The sequence below is a fragment of the Spermophilus citellus genome (assembly GCF_964194105.1).
Source record: "Spermophilus citellus genome assembly, chromosome: 6".
NCBI classification, from domain to species: Eukaryota; Metazoa; Chordata; class Mammalia; order Rodentia; family Sciuridae; genus Spermophilus; species Spermophilus citellus.
Genome location: NC_138187.1, coordinates 14,726,072 through 14,750,370, shown reverse-complemented (window position 1 = coordinate 14,750,370; position 24,299 = coordinate 14,726,072). Strand labels below are relative to the sequence as shown.

General features: G+C 41.4%; 1 protein-coding gene across 1 annotated transcript in view; it reads left to right on the top strand.

Annotated features, from left to right (window-relative positions):
* Positions 1-24,299, top strand: part of DNAH3 (dynein axonemal heavy chain 3) — a gene marked incomplete at both ends in the record, with an annotated part of 147,975 nt that overhangs the window by 14,863 nt on the left and 108,813 nt on the right. The window contains 11 exon segments of the mRNA XM_081298257.1: positions 1,163-1,288; positions 2,810-3,005; positions 4,606-4,785; positions 7,633-7,769; positions 11,172-11,277; positions 11,467-11,645; positions 12,392-12,576; positions 13,755-13,878; positions 18,076-18,229; positions 18,998-19,142; positions 21,927-22,138. Of these exon segments, the coding sequence (XP_081154383.1) occupies positions 1,163-1,288; positions 2,810-3,005; positions 4,606-4,785; positions 7,633-7,769; positions 11,172-11,277; positions 11,467-11,645; positions 12,392-12,576; positions 13,755-13,878; positions 18,076-18,229; positions 18,998-19,142; positions 21,927-22,138 (1,744 nt within the window).

Below are 24,299 nucleotides of genomic sequence, written 5' to 3'. Positions count from 1 at the left end.
TGAATGTTTTCTCTAGTAGGTGGAAGCTAACCCACAATAAGAAGGTGGAGGGGAAGAACAGAAGTTCAGAGTATTAGACCAAGGGAAAGGACGGGAAGGGAAGAGGAAGACAGTGGCAAGAACCTGACATAACTTTCCCACGTACATATAGGAGTAAACCGTGATGAATCCCATGTGGACATCCCCAAGGCCCTAGTTAGAATGACATACTCCATGCAACTATAATATTATCAAAGTGGCTTCTACTGTCATGTATAACTAAAAAGAATCAATAAAAAAATTGGAGATATACTTAAGAAAAACAAAAAGACCCCCCTGATGGTGGAGAGACCTTCAGGTCTCCTCCCGAGTGGGCCTTTCTTCATTGTCCCAGTGGCTCCAATCAAGGCAGTCCTCTGCATTGCCTTAAGTAGGTCACCCCGGAGGCCACACTGAGGTTGGGGTGAAGCCCACTGGATGATGAAGATGGTGCTTGTCCTTCTCCTCTGCACTTTCTCTGTTGCAAAGAACTTTGAATAGTGTTTTTTAAAATTTTTTAGTTGTAACTGGACACAATATCTTTATTTTATTTATTTATTTTTATGTGGTACTGAGGATGGAACCCAGGGCCTCGCATGTGCTAGGCAAGCGCTCTGCCACTGAACCACAGTCCCAGCCCCTGGATAGTGTTTTTGAATCAAGTTCCCAGACAGCCAAACACTGTTGGTGCCAAAGCCCCACTCCCCGGAGGGAGGTGTGTAAGAAGGCTCCTAACCACCTGTTGAGTGAACTCATCAGTCTCCTCTTTGAAAGAATTCTTTTGGACTAGCCAAAAGACTAGAGCTGCAGGTTTTTAGGATATAATGAGTTTTGCTAGGTGTGGTAGCACACGTCTGTAATCCCAGCAGCTTGGGAGGCTGAGGCAGGAGGATTTCAAGTTCAAGGCCAACCTCAGCAACTTAGTGAGACTCTGTCTCAAAATACAAAACAAAAAAGACTGGGGTTGTAGCTCAGTAGTAAAGCACCCCTGGGTTAAATGTCCAGAACAAAAATTTTAAAATGAGTTTTACTCTGCTTCAATTTCTTCTCATTGAAAAATAAGAGCATTTGCCCTTTGAACTTTTCCTGTAAAATTCATTATTGGCTTTTTCAGCTTAGGAGGTTTCTCCCTCTCTTTTGGCAGATTTAAAGACCTCAGGTTCGTGCGAACAGCAGAAATACTGGAAGGGAAACTGCCTCTGCAGCCGAGCGAATATTGGGAAGTGATCCAGAACCACTGCCTGGAAGCTCGCCAAGTTCTCCTCACCAAGTCAGTGCCTGGCCTCTGAATGGGGCTGCACCACAGCCCCCTAAAGATGGAACATTCAAAAATGGAAATTTGTTTCCCATCTGGGGGTTGCACAGACCCTAGTGACTTCCCACTGACATGTTTCTCGGTCACCTTCTTTCCATATTCCCCTACCCTGGAAGCCTCATGTATAACTGCTCTTTGCCCCTGGCTCCCAGGCTCCCTCTGCCTTTTGGAAATTCTCTTGTTGCTCTTCCTTATGAGGATACCACTCTCATTTCCTTCCTCTGAATCCTTTAGTCTTCAGTGGGCTATAGGACAATGTATTTGAATACTTTTATTCAGATGGTGCAGATGAAGAGCCTCAAGGTTGCAAAGTTAGAGGGTTTTCAGATGCTTAGACAGATTTTTTTCCCTTTGCAAAAGCATGGGAGGCTGAGGCAGGAGGATTTCAAGTTCAAGACCAACCTCAGCAACTTAGGTCTATATCCTGAGTAAGAGACATGACTTTATGTAAAATGGTGATAATAAATACCCACTGATTATCAGAGAAAATGCATAGGTCATTGTTGACACATAGTAGTAGCTCAATTAATCTTAAGTATTATTTTCACAGATGTGATTATTGCTAGATACTTCTCTGATTGTTAGAGTAGGTCAGAGAACAAACATGATAGGATGAAATACCCAGTGGCTCCCACTGTGAAGTAGAAATTGGGAGAAGTGGGATTAAAAAAAAAAAGGCACCCATTTCTTCTTCTGAATGATGAAGATGGTGTTGTACTTGGCCCTCTCCTCTGGGCCTTCTCAGTTGCAAAGAACTTTGGATAGTGTTTTTGAATCAAGTTCCCAGCCAGCCAAACACGGTTGGTGCCAAAGCCCCACTCCCCAGAGGGAGGTGCATAAGAAGTCTCATAACCACCTGTTGAGTGAAGCCAAAGTTTCCAGCTGACTGCAGCAGAGGAGTTTTGATCTCAACCAAGCTTGGTGAACATGAAAATTGGGTGTGCAGAAGCGGGTGAAAGAGGGCAGCTTGCCTGTAACAAGTACTCCTAGGAAGGAAATGAAAGAAAAGACTGTGATTTGAACTAATAAGTCTGATTTCTACTCACAACTCTGAGTATCCACTGTCACAATGGATTTTTTTCTCCCAAGTTTATTTCCTTTCTTTTCTTTCTATCTGCAAAATCTAAATCAGAGGCCAAGTGCCTGCTAGAGAGAGAACATTCTAGTTCTTTAAGCCACTGTACCCCATCTGTGATTATAAAGAAGAAGCTATAGACTTTCAGCAGGACCTGCCACCCACACCCTCTGTGCATTTGGGTATGGTCAGTGGAAGAACAGCTTCTCAATTTAAATCTTATTTGCTTCCAGGAAAGAGGTGTTTGCAGGTGAAGCAACCAGAGTTATGAAATGACCAATTTACAAGGCCACTTAGTAGGAAATGAGCCAACTGCCTGGTTGCAGAGAGCAGAGGGGTGGCAGAGAGGGCTTCTCGGAGCTCAGAAAGCTTCTTACATGGATGCCCTTCTTTCTCTGCAGGTGGATCCCTACCTGTGCCCAGCTTTTTGTCTCACAAAAAGAACACTGGATCCGCTTTGCTCCCAAGAGTGACTATGACTCCTCTCGAAACATCCAGGAATATTTTGCTTCGGTTGCTTCCTTCATGTCACTGCAGCTCAGAGAGCTGGTCATCAAGTCCCTCGAGGACCTCGTTGCCCTGTTCATGATACACCAGGTACGCTGGGAATCCACACTGCGTCCTCTCGAAGGAAAACGACCTTGTTAGAACCAGGATACCATCACGTATGTCTTCAGCTGGTAAACCCAGCCCAAAAGTAAAGTTCTGGATTGGAACCACAATGGGCCATTGTTAGTTTACAAAAATTTTGTCTAAATACACAGTAAACCATCCTGAGATAATTGGTAACATCTACCCAAATTGAGAAGTTGTTAAGAAATTTTAAAGAAAAGATTGCATAAAACAGAACACATGCTTCTTACAATATGTTTGAGGGCACTTTTTATCATCTCGGGTACAAGGAAGGAGTTGAAAAGGTCTGATATCAACCCATGGCTTGATATTTAGGGACTGTTGTGTGTATCCACTGACTATAGTGACTCAGTTCTTTGAAAGGGGAACCCTCCAGAAAGAAAAGGCTCTGTTGACCTAGCTAGTAACTTTCTTCATGAAACTGCTTTGATGAAATAAAAATAGAAATTTAGTCCTAGTTTTCAAAGCACGACAGAATTCCCCTCAGTTGAGATACAGCCTAGGAATCAAGGAGAAGAGTCTTGTAGATTCTGTCACCATGTTCGTATTTCACCTTAAAAAGACTAATAAAAACGAAGTTTTAAGTATTTTTCCAAATAAAGTAAATAATGGACCTTTGGCTAACAAATATAGAAAACAACGCTGCTGAATTGTGACTGCCATGTTAGCTCTCTAAGCTGGAGGGCAACGCTGTAGATGTCATTAGAAGCATCTACTTTGCCAAGCAGAAGAAACCCAGATGGGGGGAGAAATCTCACTCTAAAATTCCACTCAGAGAAAAAAGTAAAAGTTATGTGTCTGAAGAAAGGGGAAATTTATGAGTATTTGACACACAGTAGATGTGCAATAAATGTTCTACTTTAAATCTAGAGATCTTTAATTACTGGACAAGTCCTTTACAGCTCCCTAAGGAAATTTCATTAGGCACTCTAATTTATGAAACTTATCAACTTTTTTGAATAAAATTAGAAATACCTTTAAGTCAATATTTCTGTTTTAGGAAGACTGATGTTTTGAGCATCTGAAATAGACCATACACTCATAAGCAGTGCCGTTTGGGGTGTATAGATAATTATCCATGCTTTGGGATTCAGTTAAATAACTTTTGTTGAGCACCTACTACATGCCAAATATTGTCTTGGATATTTTGGAGGAGAGAGATGGATCAGATGTAGATTCCACCTTTAAGTTTAAAATCTTGCTGAAGATAAAAATAAATACTATGAAGGAAGTGGAAATATGGAAGTTCAGCAGTGCAGGAGATTTTATCCAGGGAGGGAGGCTTCCCAGAGCTGAATTTTGAAGGATGGGAAGGATTTAGAAATTAGAGTGCAGTAAACACTAAGCAAAATAAACAATACCAAACAAGGGTTTTGAGAAAGGGGAGGAGCAGGAGCTCAGAGTGGTGTAGGCGATGCGGAGCCTGTGTTTTAAACATGCGTAGTATTGGTATGGTTCACTTCCCTCCCTGGTGCTCAGGTAGACTGTGAATGCATGACTTTCACTCCCCTGACTTTGAAAGGCCCAATATGGTGACATTTGTCATGCCTTATATCTCCTGAAGGATGGAAATGACTTCACAGAGCCCTACCAAGAGATGAATTTCTTCATACCCCAGCTAATTGTGATCAAACTTGAAGTCCAGGAGCCCAATATTGTATTTAATCCAACTTTTGATGCATGCTGGGAATTGATAAAGAATTCTTTCTTGGAAATTATTAAGAACTCTAATGGGATCCCCAAGGTATAGTATTTATTCACTTAATCCTCACTTGTATCTTTATTCCTGAATAAAATGTTTAAGTGGTTGATAGTACAAGACATAATGGGTGTGGTATTCACTTAGGAAATTTTACTTTGGGAATATATCTTGAATATACCCCTTTAACTCCCAGAAAGATTGTGTGGGCCATAAAGAAAGGTCCATGCAGCCCAGGACTGTGCTTCTAGTAAGGGCATTAAGAGTTGTTTTTGAGGGAGTATAGTCCCTTCCATGATTGCCAACTCCCAAGGAGCAGATGTGTCCCAAGCCATATCCAACTCAGGCTAATAATTCATTATGGATCACTTGCCATGAACTTGACAGGAATTTTTGTAAAACTGGATTTGATTTCATTTTGAAGTTCCCATTGGTTTGTTTCTTTGCCTTGTAGACTTCCAGAGAGAAATCTCCCCTTCCTGGCCCAAGCCCTTTCCCATTTACTTCTCAGGGTGGAATTGCTAATCAGATACGGACAGTTATGAGCAAACGTTTGCCATTAGACAGGATCATCCACATTGTTTAACACCTGTCTGATTCCCTCCAGGTGTCTGGTGTGATAAGAGGACCTGTGTCCAGACCCACATGGGGAGGGAGCTGGGGATTCTTGTTTTTTCTTTCTTTCTTGTTCTCTTCAGAATATACACTTACACATGTTTGAGTCCTCTTCTCTTGATAATCCTGTACTTAGAGAGTTCTAAGAAATCAAGATTAGAGAAGAGGTGTGTAGGGAAGCCTGTGAAGCTAAAGGTTCCAGCTGACTGCAGCAAAGGAGTTTTGATCTCAACCAAACTTGGTGAACATGAAAATTGGGTGTGCAGAAGTGGGTGAAAGAGGGCAGCTTGCCTGTAACCAGGATTCCTAGGAAGGAAATGAAAGAAAAGACTGTGATTTGAAATGATAAGTGTGGGGCTTGGACCTGATTAAAATACACCCTACTCAAGGCCCCTTCCCTGCTGTTGCTGGGTGATGTTTTCGAGCAGCTGGGGCAGGAGAGCCAGCAGCTGGGATGCTGCTGAGGAAGGCCTAGCAGAAGCTGGTGCCACCCTCCACCCCCCTACTTAGTGGATTGTAATGGCATGAAAACAACCTCCTAGGGGACAGATTTGTGCCAGGTTTGAAAGCTATTGCACCAAACCATGAGAAAAAAGCACAAGGTCTCGGAGTTCTCCCTCCAGGGTGATGTCTACCCATAGTACGGCTCCCTCTCTGAGTGCTTCTGGCTGTTCTAGTTAACAATGAAAAATCAAATGACAGTTTCTTAGGTTGAATAGCTACCAACTACATCTAAGAGCAGTGACAGATTGGCAGTTTCCCCTTTCCCTACCAGTCTGGCTTTATTTATGATTAAACCTAAGTTTTTGGTGGGGGAAAAGGGGGCAGAAAATTCAGTAAGAAACTTTGGGAAATAAAATAAATAGCATTCAAGGTGCAGGATAGAGGCATATTGGTGAGAGTTACTAAAGAAAGTAAAAGGAAATGTTAGAAGTTGTTTGTCTCGGCAGTATAACTGAGGGAAAGGATGCTCTGATCCTGACTGATGCAAAAAATTTGAATGAGACGCAGAAGTAAAATGAAGCTGAGTGAATAAGGGAATGTTTATAAAACTAAAATGCAATGCTTAGAATTTAAAGCATTGTTAGCTGTCATGTTGCTGCATTACTTTCATACTGAGGCAAAATTATACTTGGCTGTGGAGGAGGGCCAAGGGACAGTCTCTCTCCTAATGGGTGAGTCCTCTTCCTCAATGTGCCAGGGAATGCCAAGTCAGAGAAGTGCCCAGAGGGAGCACTGAGGGTGATGTCAAGACCAAGGAATCCAAGATCAGAGAGCCAGAGAAAAGAGCAGAATGTCACAATTAATTACCTGGAAAGGACAGGATTGCTCCTGTTTTCAGTTTCACAGACTGCTCTCTAGGGCGTGGGAGAACTGCCACAGCAGAAGGTGAACTTTTAGGGAAACCCAGGGTCTCCTGGGGGCCCACGAGGACTCTCTAAAAACATGAGACTTGAAAGGAACAGGGTACTGAAAGAGGAGTAATCCAATCATAAAGATATAGGCAAGGACGGATTGGAGTCGTCCTCCGAGTGAAGCGGTGGAACGTCTCTCAGGAGTTCCTCTCTACTCCCAGGTCGAGGTCCAAAGGCCCGTCTTTGGAAGCAAATTTGGCGTGAGGGTAGGGAAGAAATGGATCCCGGACGAGCCCCCAGATGTTATAGTTAAAGCTTCGTCCTGGGGTTTCATAAACTGACTTCCAGAATACTCCCATATAATCAAATGTGACTTATGGAGTAGAAGGAGGAGATCAAGAGGGATGGGGGAGAGGGACAGAAAAGGGGAGGAAATGCAGAGTGAATGTAATAAAATTATGCTAGGAACATGGATAAATACACCACAGGGAATTCCATCGTTATGTGCATGTAAAAAGCACCAATCAAAAATAAATAAATAAATGAGTGAAAGGAAGATCAGTAGAGCAGAAGAAGAATGGGGGAATGAAGGAGAGGAGGGAAAGGTGGGGGGAACGGCAGTGAAATGGAGTAAATCAAATTCCACTGTGTACGACTTTGTCAAAATGAACCCAACTACTGTGCATAACTATAATGCCTAATTAAAAGGGGAAAAAAAAAGGGGGAGTGATCCAGGCAAGAAGGGAGGAGAGAATGGAGGTAGCTGGAACAGCAGGGTGGTTCCTGCACTGCCTGAGAGGGAATAGAGGGAGAATGAGCTGGCTTCCCTGGAAACAAGTCCATTGCTAGAAATCTTGCATTTTGGTATTATCTCCCTTCTTGTGATGTCCTGTGATGTCTAAAAGTGCTTTCTGCTCTCTAGGTGGAGTCTGTCCTGTTCCCAGAGTTGAAGGGATATAACCTGATCCTTGGAACAGTGGACAGTAAAGAAAAACTTGTTTCTGATTTTGTGGATCAAACTTTTGACGTATTTCAGAAAAATCAAGTTGGCCCCCACAAGTAAGTTCATTGAGCTATAACTGTATTACACAGTCTTTGTGGTTTTGGTTCTTAACTATCATCAAACAAGCAATTCCTATTTCCACAAACCTAAACACGTACATAAAATGACTTGCCAGTACTTGCATGGGTATTACTGTTTAGCCCCATGTCATAGATGAGGAAACTGTAACTTTCCTGGTGTTAACCCATAAATAAACAGAAGTGCCAGGATTTGAATGAAACTGCAGATCTGTCTCCATTATCTGAAAGCCAAGGGCTCAGATGGATTTGGGCATTAAAAAAATTTCTGGATTTTAAGAAAGTCATCCATCACATATTAGTTGCAGCTTCTGCAAGGTCTAGGGCAACATATTCATATTTCTGCTGTGAAACCTGCAAATATTCACATCAGTAGCCTCACTTCAGTTTAGGCCAGGTTTTGCTTCCAAATGAGTATCTGATGCAACTTTGTTTTCTCAGAGATTTTTGGAATGGGGAATTTAAGGGAGAGGGCTTGAGGAGCAGTTATCAGAATCCTGTCATCACCCCATGGTAGAACATCTCACAGCTGTTAACATAAAGTGAACAAGCAGTGACTATTTTAGTGTAATCACATAATGTCACTTCCAAACTGAGATGTAGAAGGAGTGTTATTAACAATTACCATGGGACAGTGCTTAACCCAAGTTTTCTTTTTTTTAATTAATTAATTTTAATTAGGTATATGTGACAGTAGAATGCATTTTGATTCATTGTACACAATTGCACCACTACTTTTCATTTCTCTGGTTGTACACAATATCCTATCACACCATTTGTGCAGTCATACATGTACCTAGGGTGATAATGTCCATCTCGTTCCACCATATTTCCTGTCCCCATGCCCCATCCCCACCTCACCTTCCCCTTTGCCCCATCAAGATTCCTTCATTCTTCCCATACCCCTGCCAAATTATGGATCAGCATCCACTTACAGAAAGAACATTTGGCCTTAGGTTTTTTGGGGATTGGTTTACTTCGCTTAGCATCATATTCTCAAACTTCATCCATTTACCTATAAATGACATAATTTTATCCTCTTTTAATGCTGAGTAATATTCTATTGTGTATATATACCATAATTTTTTATCCATTCATCTATTGAAGAGTATCTAGGTTGCTTCCACAGTTTAGCTTTGTGAATTGAGCTGCTATAACATTGATTGGGCTGCCTTACTATAGTATGTTGATTTTAAGTCCTTTGGGTATAGACTAAGAAGTGGGATAGCTGGGTCAAATGGTGGTTCCATTCCAAATTTTCTACACAATCTCCATATTGCTTTCCAGATTGGTTGCACCAATTTGCAGTCCCATCAGTAATGTATGAGTGTGCCTTTTCCCCCATATCCTCACCAACATTTATTGTTGTTTGTATTCTTAATGACTGCCATTCTGACTGGTGTGAGGTGAAATCTTAGAGTAGTTTTGACTTGCATTTCTCTAATTACTAGAGATGTTGAACATGAGAAGTATCTGTTCAGCTCCTTAGCCTATTTATTGATTGTGTTGGTTTTTTTTGGGGGGGGGTATTTTTTTTTGTGTGTGTGTTCTCTATGTATCCTGGAGATTAGTGCTCTATCTGATGTGCGTGTGGCAAAAATTTGCTCCAAAAATGTAGGCTTTCTCTTCACCTCATTGATTGTCTCTTTTGCTGAGAAGAAGCTTTTTAATTTGAGTCCATCCCATTTATTAACTCTTGATTTTATTTCTTATGCTTTAGGAATATTGTTAAGGAAGTCAGGTCCTAATCTGAAGTGATGAAAATTTGGGCCTACTTTTTCCTCTGTTAGGTGCAGGGTCTCTGGTCTAATTCCTAGGTCCTTGATCCACTTTGACAAAGGTTGAGTTTTGTTCATGGTGAGACATAAGGGTTTATTTGCATTTTGCTGCATATGGGTTTCCAGTTCTGCCAGCACCATTTGTTGAAGAGGCTATCTTTTCTCCAATGTATGTTTTGGGTGCCTTTGTCTAGTATGAGATAACTGCATGTATGTGGTTTGTCTCTTGTCTTCTATTCTGTACCACTGGTCTACCTGTCTATTTGGTGCTAATACCATGCCATTTTTTTGTTACTAGAGCTCTGTAGTATAGTTTAAGGTCTGGTATTGTGATGTCTCCTGTTTCACTCTTCTTCTAAGGATTGCTTTGGCTATTCTGGGAACCCCAGGTTTCTTTACTGTGCTCTATTGAATCTTTCAATTCTGTATCATGGGAGGCTGTGCTTTATGTGGTAAGATGCTTAGCAGCATCCCCAGCTGCTACCTGCTAAATGTCAACAGGAACCACCCAAAGTTCCCCAAACATGGCCAGATATCCCTTGCAGGCCCAAATCGCCTCTAATGGAGAAAAGAACTAAACTTGACTGAAAGTCATTGTCTCAGAATCTGGAAGTGCTGCCCTCAGGAATTTAATGTGAGGACTTTATTTGAAGCACATGTTTTCCCTGTTCATGGAGACTTATTTGTACAGTTTATCTTTCTGGACTGACAGTTCCATGGGTTTCTCTCTGCATCTCAGTTTCAGAGTCTCTGACGTGTTGTCCAACACTTGGAAACTTGTGGCTCCAGCGAGTTCTGTTTACTTAGTAACACCTTAATTTTAATTTAAACTTATTTCAAGACAGACTATTCCAAATATAATGTCAACATTGGAAAATCTGTTCAGCCACTTTGTTGGGGTCTTAAAATAGATAATTTTTATTTTAGTATATTTTAGGTTAATTGACTCCAAATTTTCATCTTAAAATTAGACATAGAGGGGCTGGGGATGTGGCTCAGTGGTAAAGCACTTGCCTAGCATGTGTGAGGCCCTGAGTTCAATCCCAGCAGTGCAAAAAAAAAAAAAAATTAGACATAGAATTTTTGAAGGATGGAGGGAAACTAATATTTACTATACATTCACTGTAAGCATAGTATTAATCACTATATGTATACATGTATACAATTATATGTGTATACATATAATTAAGATTTATGACAATTCTATAAAGTATGAATTATAATTTCCCCTTAAAATAGAAGAACACTGAGTTTTGAGAACCCAGACTAACTAAATTCATGCAGCAAGAAACTGGCAAATTGGAATTAGAAGCCCCAAAATTCAGAATTCCAAGTTTGATATTTTGCTTTCCTGGTTTGGGTTCTCTTAAAAAAATGTAGTTGTAGATACACAATAATTTTATTTGATTTATTTATTTTTCTGTGGTGCTGAGGATTGAACCCAGTGCCTCACACGTGCTAGGCAAGCACTCTACCACTGAGCTACAACCCCAGCCCCTGGGTTCATTTTTTAATGCTATTGTCTGCTTTGATGGCCACTCTGACTCATCTGATTTGTTGACCTGCATTTGTGTGTTTGATTTTATGTTCTTCAACATGGAAGATATTTAAATGTATACAAAAAGTACAATGATCTATTGGATAACACAGCAGAACAAAACATCACTGCTTTCCTGAAAGAAAATCAAGACATTGATGATTTTGTGAAGGTAGGAACCCCTCGTGATATTTCATTCCTTAGTGATATGTGCTACAGTCAATCCAAAGAGTAGTCATCATGTTTCATTAGGGTTTATAGGTCTCAGTATTGGGCTGGTGTTTGCCCCGGAGGAGGCTGGGGGCAAATGGGTAAGAAGCTCAAAGTCAAATCAAGCTGCTGATTGTGCTCCTTTCTGCAGAACATCAATGGCATAAAAAAGCGGAGAAGTGAAATTGCATCCATGCACATTACTGTGCCTTTAGCCATGTTCTGTCTTGACACCATGACCCTAAATTATGATCTCTGTGAGAGAGCCCAAAATCTCAAAGACCGTTTGATTCAATACCAAGTGGATGTAAATCGGGAGACCAATTCCAGGTATCATCATTCTGTGTAAACAGCAATAATATTTTACATTAACCCAGAGAATCAAAAACCAGAACTTGTGCCTTCCAGCAGTGACCAGGCTGAAGTTCTAATTCAAGTATTTTCTGCCCCAGAGTGAGGATGACAGAGAATTCAGGTCCATTATATGAGAATAAACTTGCTGCTATACTGTTAAGATGGTGATTATGAATTAACTTGGTGCTCCATTTTACCATAAAATGTGAGAAGTTGTTGGTTGTGGTGATATTCTTACTGTTTTGGTCTACTCATGAGAATTGGTATGGTTTATTCATTAAGATTATGAGCTTTAGAGTCAATTAACCAAAATTTAGATCTTGGATCTGGTACTTAGCAACTGTGTTGCTTTGGATGAAGTTACTCAGATTGACTTTCTTCCATCATCAAATGTAGATAATAATAGTACCTACCTTTTATAATTATTAAATAATTAATATATATATAAATGGTTAGCATGGAGCATGGAACCTTGTAAGAGCTGTCATTACACAAAACCATTACCATTGTTACTATCCCTGGAGTGTGGTGTGCATGTGAATATTATCCAGCAAGGGTTTGCAGGTAGAGAAAAGTTGGAAAACAATGGTGTAGTCTCTAAATAAGGATCATGTCTGCTTAGCATGACAGGTCTTACAAGAAGACATTTTTGATGTCAATGACGATGATGGTGGTGGTGGTGATGATGGTGATGGTGATGGCAGCCATTTCTTTTTCTGTAGCATTTGTAATCAGTACAACACCATAGCAGAAAGAGTCAGTGAGATTCCTGCCAACACTAAGGAGCTGGTACTTCTCATTGAATTCTTAAAGAAATCCAGTGATGTCACTGTGTTCAAACTCAGGAGACAACTTAGAGATGCAAGTGAGCGGCTGGAGTTCCTGATGGACTATGCAGATTTGCCCCGTAAGTCCAGGGCCACACATGCATATGTATATTTACATTTTCACATGTACATATAAGATAAAATATCTTATATTTTTAGGAGTAAGAAGCTGGAGGGGGAAAAGGATATGGGAATCCTACCACCAAATATTAGAAGAGCTGCTTTTCAGCTGTCCTCATGAGATGGAGGCACTAATTCCATACTCCTACCTGTGGGGATTTGATTCACACAAGAGGAATCTTGTTAGACAAAAGTAAAATGCATCTAGAACCTTGACATGTCGCTGTTAGATGCCTGTCTTGGGCATCTTGTGTCTGATATTTCTGGAAATGTCAATTCCAAATGCAGACTCCTTAGATTTTACTTTTCTGTAATCTTAATATAGTCCCACCTTTGAGGGTACCAGGTTATTTTCCTTTATGCTTCTGCATATCTTAAAAAGGAAAGAAAGGTTCAAAACCCCTGAAGGCTTCTTGGTCAAGTTAGAGTTTTGAAGTAAGGACTAAGCCCTGAGGGAAAAGTTGAATGCTCTCCACGAGCCCCTTTCCACCTGAGAACACCTGCGTGTCACCTGGTGTTCACAGTGTGTATGAGGAGTGCGGGGGCTGTTGACAGGAGAGCAGGATGGGTACTGGAAGTGGAAAGGGGTTCCCTAATTCCATGCATACATTCATGAGCTGTGCCCTGGACCCTGGGCTCTCTCATTGTCTCTGCCTCCAAAAGGTACAAGGAAACCCAGTGCATTTAATTTGACGGAACCATGATGGCAGGGCATCTGGCTTTAATACCATTACAGCCATTTAACCAAAGGGAAACTAAAATTCAGATGAAGTAAATGGTTCGAAATGTGGAATTCAATCCAGGTTTCTGATTCTACTTAGCCAATAATACAGAGTGGTTAGAACATAGACTTTGGGGATTATTAGATCTGGATTCAAATTCTGCTCTGCTGACCTCTAGCAGTGTAACCGTGGTCTAACCATTTTGTGTCCTATCTGTAAAAAATGAAGATGGTAATATTATCTACTTTCTAGCCCCGCCCTTAGTAAGTGCTTAATAGATGTTGGCTAGCATTCATCCATCACAGGTCCATTCATTCATTGCCACCCTCCACTGGCTTTGGTTGAACTTTTGACTTGCTGAACTAATTCCCCACATGCTAGGCAGTGTCCTGAAGCACTCTGTCTTTGTTTTGCAGAAGAGGATATTAAACTGAACAGCACTCTGTTCCTCTGGCCAGATCAGATTGAAGATATTTTTGAAAACAGCCGAAACCTGCTCCTTAACAAGAGAGATCAGGCAGAAATGGACCTGATTAAAAGGTACAGGGAGAGTCTGGGGTTGTTTTGGAAATGAGACCAGACTTCATAACACTCCCTGCAGGTTCCCAGTGCTGCATAGAGCACCTGCCATCCCATAGCAGTGAGTGGGTAAAGACTCAAGATAGTTGGTGGAGAAGGAATTTCCTTTGGCTTCCCACTGAGGGGTGTTCTCTTTAATCATGCTTCACTGTAGTAACCCCTGCCAATGTCTTTCCTCCCTGTTTTGAATAATTGGAATTTGGCAGAGCAGAGAGAAATAGGCAAAAATAGTGACATGTAATAACGGCTTCCACAATAGCAACAGCAGAAGTGTCAGCCTGGCGTTGGAGACCACAGATCTGTGCAGTATCAAGACAGGAGACATAAAGGCACGGCAGGGGGCTGAGAAATTGACTGTTTTGCAGCTGGTCTTGTTCAGTGCTAATGTGGCTATTATCATTTTTTTCATTCACTCTGTGTCAATGGGAATTTATTGTGGATCTTTACTATGTGATGGGTTCTATTCTAGACATGCATGTGTTTGGCCATTAAATAAAGATTTTAATCCAGCGACAGAGAAAATACAGACATACTGAAAAATCTAACAATGTCAAGTCAAGGGAGCCAAGTGTTTTTCACATGATACACACACACACACACACACACACACACACCAGCTTGTAATACTTGGACCATGAACTACAGATTCATGCCAATTACCCTGTCTTCTTCACACATGAGACTCCCACTGCCCAACTTCACTGCTGTAATCACTGTAAATACTTTCAAGAAAGGAAAGGGGTAGATAAAAGTAGACTTCAGGCTGAGGGTGTAGCTCAATGACAGAGCACTTGTCTAGGATGTGCGAGGCCTGGGGTTCAGCCCACAGGATCATGAGAGAGGCAGACAGACAGACTCTACACAGAATGAAAGTTTGGCCTGAGGAGAAACCCGTTTATCTCCTACCTTGAAAAGAAGACCTAGATCTGTTCCCCAGGGAGTATAAAAATGTCTTTTTGTTTTTTCTCTTACAACCTTCTCCTTACCTACATGAATACTGTCTCCAGAGCCTGGAACTTAGCCTGATGGGTGGAGGAGATATATTTCTCAATTCATAGACTATGTTTCAATGCAGTTTTAGATCTGCTGCAAAACTGAGCAAAGAGTACGCACATACACAGCCTTCCCTGTGGAACTGACTTTTATGCCTAACCACAAAGCAAAACTATTTTGTTAGTTAGATAGATGCACATAAGCAAGTTCCATCATCTCTCTGAACCTCAGTATCCCTCATCTGGAGGGTGGGATAACACTGCAGCCAAACATTGGGTTCAAGGATGAAATGAGATGAGCTCAGAGTGTGCCGGTTGGTGTCTAGTGCATGGTGGGCATCAATGCTGTCAGCTTCCCCCTCGCTTTTAACAATGACCCCTTTGGGTGAAGAATGCTTTTGAACTTCCAGACTGCTGCCTCCTTGAAGGTGTACTTTAGGATGCACTACCCTGGAGGCAGAAGTGCTGTTGGACTTAAGAGGAGTGAGGATGGACCCTGGGGAAAGTGGGAGCAGCTGTCACTTATGGTAAGAGGAGAAGAGAGCCGGGCTTCTCCTTTCTGAGGGCTCTCAGCTTGATCTTGGCATCTGGTTCCTGGGCTCAGCAGTAGAGGCCACAGAAGAGCCATCTGGAAGAGGCTTGCCAAGCAGCCCTGGCCCAGCCCTCTCCTTGCTGACCTTAGACATCCATCCTGTCCATAATTTTGAACTAACCTTGAGGGCGTCCTGGGAGGAGGGCTGAGTAATATTCATGTTTCATCTGTCTTCTATGAAAACAATCCTGTTTCCTCTCCAAGAAGCTTGAGCTTGCTTTTCCAACCCTCATTAATTTTTGGCTTCCGTGCCAGTTATTCTCCTTGAGCTGCCCCCACCTCACCCTGCTGTCCATTCTCCTCCTGCTCTGAGAGGCTGACATCCGGACTGTGGCCTCCAGTTCCCTCATCCGTGGGATCCTGCCAGTGGAGACTCCTACAGGAGGCTGGAGAGGGATTGGGGGCCCTTTTCTCCTTTCCCTCTCTGCTTGGCCCTGGGGCTCTGGGTGGCAATGCCAGTTGCTCTAGGGTTTCAATTCTCCTTGTCCCCTCATGCCTAGGGATCATAAGGGTTCCCCTCGAAGGAAGGTCTCTGGGTGCCTACTATGTACTGTTTTGTTCTTTTAACGGTACCAGTATTTTACCTCTGTAGGTAGTTCCTTTGTTGAAGTATCTTAGAACATCAGAGATAATCCCATTTCCTGCCAGAATTCTGGCCAATCCACCATCTTTAAATTTTTCTATTATCCTTTGTTGGACTCCAGGTGGTCCCACAAGTACAACTCATTTACTTGACCTAATTGCCTGAGTGAACTATTGTATAGAAATTCGAATATACATACATACACCCATATACATTTATATTCATATATGCAAATTTATGTGTATATACATATGGGCTTAAATAATTCTAAGAAGAAATTATATAAAAATGTACATTAGTTATCTATTGAGGTATATCAAAACATAACAGATTAGAATAATTAAAAAATTATTATCTCACAGAATCTGGATTATAAATCCAAGTGCAGCTTAACTATAGCCTGTGGCTCAAGGTCTCCCTTGGAGTTGGCGTCAGGGTCTGAGCCAAGGCTGTGCCCTCATCTGAGGGCTTAGCTAGGGAAGACCTCTTTCTGGACCTACTCACATGATATTGTAGGATTCAGTTCCTCATGGGCTGTTAGCCAGAAACCGCCATCTATTCCTTGCCACAGGGCCTCTCCCCAGGCTAGCTCAGAGCACAGCAGCTGTTTTCCTTCAGAACAAGAGAGAAAGAGACCAAGAGAAAGAATGAGAAAGCAAGATAGAAGTCAGTCTTCCTGTGAGCTAATCTTGGAAGCGACACCCCATCCCTTTTGCCATATCTGTCTGTAAGAAGTGAGTTATTACACAGGGTAAGAACACCAGGAGGTGGGGATCCTTAGGCTGCTTCCCACGCAGTGCAATTAGAAATAAACCCAAATCAAATCATTCAAATCACTTGAAAATAACTCTCATGCTCCTAAGGAGGAAAAAAAAGAACATTAAAACTGCCATAACAGAATTAAATATTTTTAAGATAATAGCCAAATTTATGGAGTGTCACTGAAGCTGTTCTCCATGGCACCTCCCCTTGTTTATTCAACGGATATTGATTGTGTGCCGCGTGTCAGTTCTCTCTGCCAAGTGCTGGGAATACAACAAGGAATTAAGGAGGCAAAAGCTGTTTTCATAGATTTACATTCCAGTGAGTGAGAACTTGTACAGTGGTTGTTCTGTAGCAGGTTCAATTCTGAGTGTTTTATATTAAGTTACTATTAAATAAAACCTTTTTCTCTCTCTGTTTTCTATCTTGGAGGCATGGAAAGTTTAAGTGTCTTGCCCTGGTCTACATAGCTGTGAAGTGGCGGTATAAGCATCTGAACCAAGCCTGTCTGGCTCCAGACCCTGTCCATGAAGCACAGTGTTATTCTACCTGATTAAGAAAAAGGAGAAGCAAGTTTGAGATTTGCTTTGTTGATCCTATGGATGAAGTAGATAAATCTCTGTAAATGCTCCCTGCCCACAGCTGCCCCAATCCCCCTAGCTGAAATAGCCCTCCACCAACTGATCCACTAACCACTGTGTTTTGTTTTCTTTAGAGTATTTATCACTATCAGGAATATCTCATTTCACCTTTATCCTCCTGTGGATCCATCTATCCATTCATCCATCCATGTTTATCGTCTAGGTCTCCCACGATTAAAATATGTGTTCCATGAAGATAGCTTAATAACATACTTCACAGATTTATTTGTGATGCTCAGACCAGTTCTGGAATGTATTCAGTACTCAATAATAAATATTTAAATAATATCCAAATGAAAAGCAATAGGTGCATACATACATTTTCATATTTACCTGCTTACCTGTACAGGAAAACATACGGAAATGTTTAATCACAGGTTCACAGCTGATCCATATCTTGTAGGTGGAATTATAGGTAGTTTAACTTATTTTTTCTTCTTCATTTATTTTTAGATAAATAGAGAAGTAGAGAGAGAGAGAGAAAGAGGAGTGGGGGGATCTGCAGATGCCAGATCAACTTCTTCCCAGAGTGAGCAAGGAAAGATCACTAAATGGAAGATCCCCATGTGACTGGGCTTTTACTTTCAGGTGCTCAGAATTTGAGTCAAGACTGGAAGGCTACAGCAAGGAACTGGAAGGCTTTAGGAAGCGGGAAGTGATGACTACAGAGGAAATGAAGAACAACGTTGAAAAGCTTCATGAGCTTTCAAAGAACTTGGATCAGGCGCTGATAGAATTTGAGGTTTGGGATCATGGAATGGGGACTTGTGACTCTGGTGATTCTGATTCTTGGTTTTATATTTTCCCAATGACATCTCTCAGGTGGATAGTATTGATTGATTGATTAATTGACTAGTTCTTTCATTGGTACTTTCAACTATCTTTTTCTACACGCCTACAACAGATTCTTTTTTTTGTAAGCCATATGCGTACACAAAGAAGGTATAATAATGGGGGTAATTGCTTACACGTGTTGAGCATTTATTACGTGCTCAGTGACATGCAAAGGGCTCCTGTGTATGATATCTCATTTAATGTCTGCAGCAAACTCCTGGGGCTCGTTATCCCCATTTATCCCTATTTGAAGTGGGAGACTAAAACTTGAAGACACTAAAGTAACTTTCCTCAAAAGGTCAACTGGTAAGTTTTTTTAGCCATTAAAGTTCTCTGAGGCAAGTCCACCTAGGAAGGCCTGAAAACAGTCTTATAAACCACTAAAGCATGTCAGAAATTAGGAAAAAAGGCCAGGACATGGTACATTGGAAACAAAGATGATGGATCAAGCAGCAAATTTCCTGTAGTATCTACCAGCTGGATCTCAGCTGCCCTGGCCCTTGAAGGTAGTAGAGGGACCTTCTTGCTGCAGTCTGTATCTTATTTTCTTTTTACTCTCAGGTGAGGGAGCATCTTCCTCCACTGGGTTTTCAGTGTGCTAAGGAACTTTCCCTGGAGGCTTTTAGGGTTCAGGGAACTACCTCCCTGATAGACAGAACCCCTTTTTGTCCTGCAGTTGATCAATAAAGAGGAAGAGCTGTTGGAAAAGGAGAAGAGTTCATTCCCCCTTCTGCAAACCTTGATAACCAACAAAGTACCTTACGAGCAGCTGTGGGTGACGGCCTACGAGTTCAGCACCAAGTCTGAGGAATGGATGAATGGTATGGCATGTTCTCACTCCACAGGGACGGAATGGGGATGGGGAAGGGGGTTCCCCTTTCAAGCAGTTCTGAAATAAGGTCTAATGCTAGGTGCAGTGGTGCGCACCTGTAATCCCAGCGACTCAGAGGGCTGAGGCTGGAGGATGGCAAGTTTGAGGCCAGCCTAGGTAACTCGGTGAGACCCTGTCCCAAAAAGTAAAAAGGACTGAGAACATATCTCAGTGGTAAAGTGCCCTTGGTTCAATCTCCAGTCCAAAAAAAAAAAAAAAAAAAAGGAAAAATAGGAAACAAATAAACAAGGTCTGCTATTCATATTCTGGCTGGACTTTTTATCAAATTCTGACACTCCAGGTTAAAACAGTCACAGTCAACATTTTCTGACATGATAACAAAGGAAAGTGTGGCTCTAAGTGCCAGAACTGTTGCCAGAGCAGATAGGATGGGCAGTGCCCAGAGCCACGGACCAAAGAGAGGCAGAAGCAGGGAGGATGAGGTGGCAGAAGAGCCAGTGTGCCATTGACCATAAGCCACCTTTTCCTCTAGCCTCTGGAGGTAGGGTGGAATGGAGAAGGTAGAAGCAATAAGACTTCATGATTGAGCTGATATGGAGTAAGGGGCAGGGAGGAAGAGGGGAGAACCCAAGGTGACTTCCAAATTACTAGCTCAGGCAATTTGGTAGGCTTTGCCTTCACTGAGCAGAGAAGTGACAAATTTGTTAGGGAAAAATCACACTTGAATACGTTGATTTTGATATGTCTGAAAACATCCAAATGGAAATTGTTTTAGTTACTTTTTAGTTACTGTGACCAAAATACCTGCCAAGAATGATTTTAAGGAGGTCAAGTTTATTTGGGGGCTCATGGTTTCAGAGGTCCCAATCCATGGTTGGACAACTCTGTTCTTCAGGGACCCAGGAGAGGCAGGACATCATGGCAGAAGGATGTAATGGAGAAAAGTGGCTTGAGACATCACACCAGGAAGGAGAGAGAGATACTCCATTCATCACATACAAAATATATACCCCAAAGGCACACCCCTCCAGCCACATACCTACTGCCTTCAGTTACCACTCAGTTAATCCCTGAGGAGATTAACTCACTGATTGGGTTAAAGCTTTCATAACCCAATCATTTCACCTCTAAACTCCTGCATTATCACCTGCATTATCTCACACATGAGCTCTGGGAGACACCTAATATCTAAACTGTAACAGAAATATTAACTCGGGATGGACTTTAGGAGATGGGTTTGGTGGAGTGGTTTATAGGGAGTAGTTGATGTGCAGATGACAATTAAAGGCATGAATGAGCAGAGGATAAAATTGGGGACCCTTAGCTTATTTCTGATGCTTCAGTATTATAAACACAACTGAGATGAAGGTCTTTACTGCGTGTTTTCTGGACACCACAAGGATGGTTTTCTTAGGATGAATTCCTGAATGTGAAATGGCTAGATCAGATGGTACATTATCAAAATTGTTAAGATTTAAAAGAATACTTTAGTTATTGCCTTCCAGAAAAGTTATACATTTTAATTCATTCTTCTATACATTTTAATTCATTCTTCTAATTGCATTTTTAAGAGTACCCAACAAACCTAGTAATGAATGAATAGCTTTGAAAAATGTTTTTTTGCCAATTTGATATTTAAAATGCTATGTTTATTTTTAAAAAGTATTCTTTCCCTTAATTACAATTGAAGTTGAATGTTTATTGAGAAGTCAGTTTCCTTGTTTCATAAACACCCAGGAAAAGAGCTTCAGACAAGATGCTGTCTGCCCTTAGCCTGATTCCTAGCAGAGAATCCAAATATATCACGTCCTCTGTGCCTGCCTCAGCAGTTGAGGGGGAACTGTGGCCTGGTAAAAAAAAAACCCCAAAAACAAACAAACAAAAAACCTAGTTTATTCATCCTACTTGTAAATTCACTGGTAATTCGGCCAATCCCTCCTAGGCAGAAGCTACTCCTTTTATGTAGGTGCTTTTCTGTTCTAAACCAGCACCTACAATGTTTCTGGTACACAGATGGTACCCACATGTCTGTTTCTTTTTTTAGTTTTAATTTTTGATTACTCAATAAAAATGTTGAGTAGATGAAGCCTGTTGAATAAACGAAGCTACATTTAGTCCAGGCAATCCTGAAAGAAACATGGTTTTGAGTAAGTTAGCAACATCATGATGTAAGTGTTAATGCTAATTTGAAATGTCCAGGGGGACCCAGCAGCATGCTCAGATTTTGGCTGACTGTGGAATCCAAGTGCTAAAGATTCCCTACAAAAATAAAGATGGAGAAGGAAATTAATGCTCTGAAGCACTTTTTTTTTTTAAAGAAGGTATCATTCTTTGTTTTATAAATAATTTCAAGTTTATATAGAAATTGCCAGAACTACACAGAGGGCTGCCATACTCTGTTCACCTGCATTCCCTGTTATTTCACAGCAAGTTGGAACTCCTCTTAATGCTACTAGGAGAGCACTTGAAAATCATAACAGCTGCCTTCGCTGTACATTCGTTATGTGCCATGTTGTCTTGTGTCACTTTCCCAATCATCCTTCACGGTGTCCATTATCACCCCTGTATTGCAGGCAATACTGTCAAGGCTTAGACAAGTTTGATAACAGGCCAAGTTAGACTGGCTACCTAGAGGTTTCACCCCAGAGCCCATGTGTGTTCCAATGTCCTGTTGACTGGCTCAATCCTAAGTTCAGGGAGTTAAAGGCAGACAGGACAAACATCTACTTCATGGACTGACCCTTCTTCCTTCACCCCATCTTTTCTGTTTCAGGCCCCCTCTATTTACGGAATGCTGAGGAAATCGCAGAGGAGATAGGGAACATGTGGAGGACGACATATAAATTGATCAAAACCTTTGCAGATGTGCCTGCACCCAAACGCTTAGCAGAGAATGTCAAGATAAAGATCGAAAAGTTCAAGCAGCACATTCCTATTCTCATCATTGCTTGCAACCCGGGAATGAAAGATCGGCACTGGCAGCAGGTTCTTATCATTGCCCGCCCCACTGGCCCAGCCCTTGCCTGGTCCATGTGGCCCTTTGGGAGGCAGGAAACATGGCTGTGTTGAGCTTCTCCTTGCTGAAAGGAGAATCTACTTGAGACCAAGGGAGTGGAGATGATAGCCCTGGAAGAAAGGGAATGGGTGGGATATAGAATGAACTTCCTGCCTCAAAATCAGGTTGAGCCTTCCCTTGGGACCTGTTGCTGGTTTCTTGAATATTATTCGAGCCAGTGGCTACAAAGGGTCTCCTTGTCTGCTTTACTGGAGGTCCTAACGAGTGATTAGAGTATTATTAAATTAAAGATGGTTTGTTCCTTGACCTAGCATACACTAAAAAGAATTGCTTGATTCCTGCTCAGGCTGACTTTGGAGTGCATTTTCATGGTCAAACAGCCCATATTCAGAAGTAATTTTGCACTCCTCTTTCAGCCCTTTGAGCCTATGAATGAGAATAATAAATATTCTTCATAAAAATAGCTAGGATTTTTATAAGCAATCAAGTGTGAGGTTGATAAGTGTGGTGTGCCTAACTCAGGAGATGTATTTGTACAGATCCTGGCTCTGGCAGGAGGTTCTGCAGGTGAAACTGTTTGCAGCTCCAACGCTAGAGAGATCTTCTAGAACCACAGAGTGGCTGTGCTGTGTTTCCTGGTCACTCATCAGCATTTAAGCAGGAAAAACTAGTGGGACATAGACTCTACAAATGTCAACAAAAGAGTTGCTTCTGTGGTTTAAAACAAGATGGAACAAGATAACATTTGACCTTGGGAAGGAATTGCACTATTCTATACCAAAGCTGGCACTCAGACTAGAACAGTGCTGTCCAACAGAAAGAAAGAAAACATAAGCTATACATAAATTTTAGTTTCTAGTAGCCATATTTAAAAAAAGGATACAGGCAAAATAAATTTTATGAATGTATTTTTTAAAAAAGCACATGCCTGTATTCTCAGCAACTTGGGAGAGTAAGGTAGGAAGATCACAAGTTTGAGACCAGTCTGGGCCACTTAGCAAGACCTTGCCTCAAAATGAAAAATAAAAAGGGCTAGAGATATAACTCAGGGTAAAAGCTCCCCTGGGTTCAATTCCTAGCAAAAAAAAATTTAAAAAATTAACCAAATATACCCCAAATGTTTTCATTTACATATTAATATAATAATGTTAATGTGAAATATTTGTGTTTTTTTATTGTTAGTTGTTCAAAACATTACATAGTTCTTGACATATCATATTTCACATTTTGATTCAAGTGGGTTATGAACTCCCATTTTTACCCCGTATACAGATTGCAGAATCACATCAGTTACACTTCCATTGATTTACATATTGCCATACTAGTGTCTGTTGTATTCTGCGTTTCCTATCCTCTACTATCCCCCCTCCCCTCCCCTCCCCTCCCCTCCCCTCTTCTCTCTCTACCCCCTCTACTGTAATTCATTTCTCCCCCTTGTATTATTTTCCCCTTTCCCCTCACTTCCTCTTGTATGTAATTTTGTATAACCCTGAGGGTCTCCTTCCATTTCCATGCAATTTCCCTTCCCTTTCGCTTTCCCTCCCACCTCTCATCCCTGTTTAATGTTAATCTTGTTCTCATGTTCTTCGTCCCTACTCTGTTCTTAGTTACTCTCCTTATATCAAAGAAGACATTTGGCATTTGTTTTTTAGGGATTGGCTGGCTTCACTTAGCATAATCTGCTCTAATGCCATCCATTTCCCTCCAAATTCTATGATTTTGTCATTTTTTAATGCAGAGTAATACTCCATTGTGTATAAATGCCACATTTTTTCATCCATTCATCTATTGAAGGGCATCTAGGTTGGTTCCACAGTCTTGCTATTGTGAATTGTGCTGCTATGAACATCGATGTAGCAGTGTCCCTGTAGCATGCTCTTTTTAGGTCTTTAGGGAATAGACCGAGAAGGGGAATAGCTGGGTCAAATGGTGATTCCATTCCCAGCTTTCCAAGAAATCTCCATACTGCTTTCCAAATTGGCTGCACCAATTTGCAGTCCCACCAACAATGAGCAAGTGTACCCTTTTCCCCACATCCTCGCCAGCACTTGTTGTTATTTGACTTCATCATGGCTGCCAATCTTACTGGAGTGAGATGGTATCTTAGGGTGGTTTTGATTTGCATTTCTC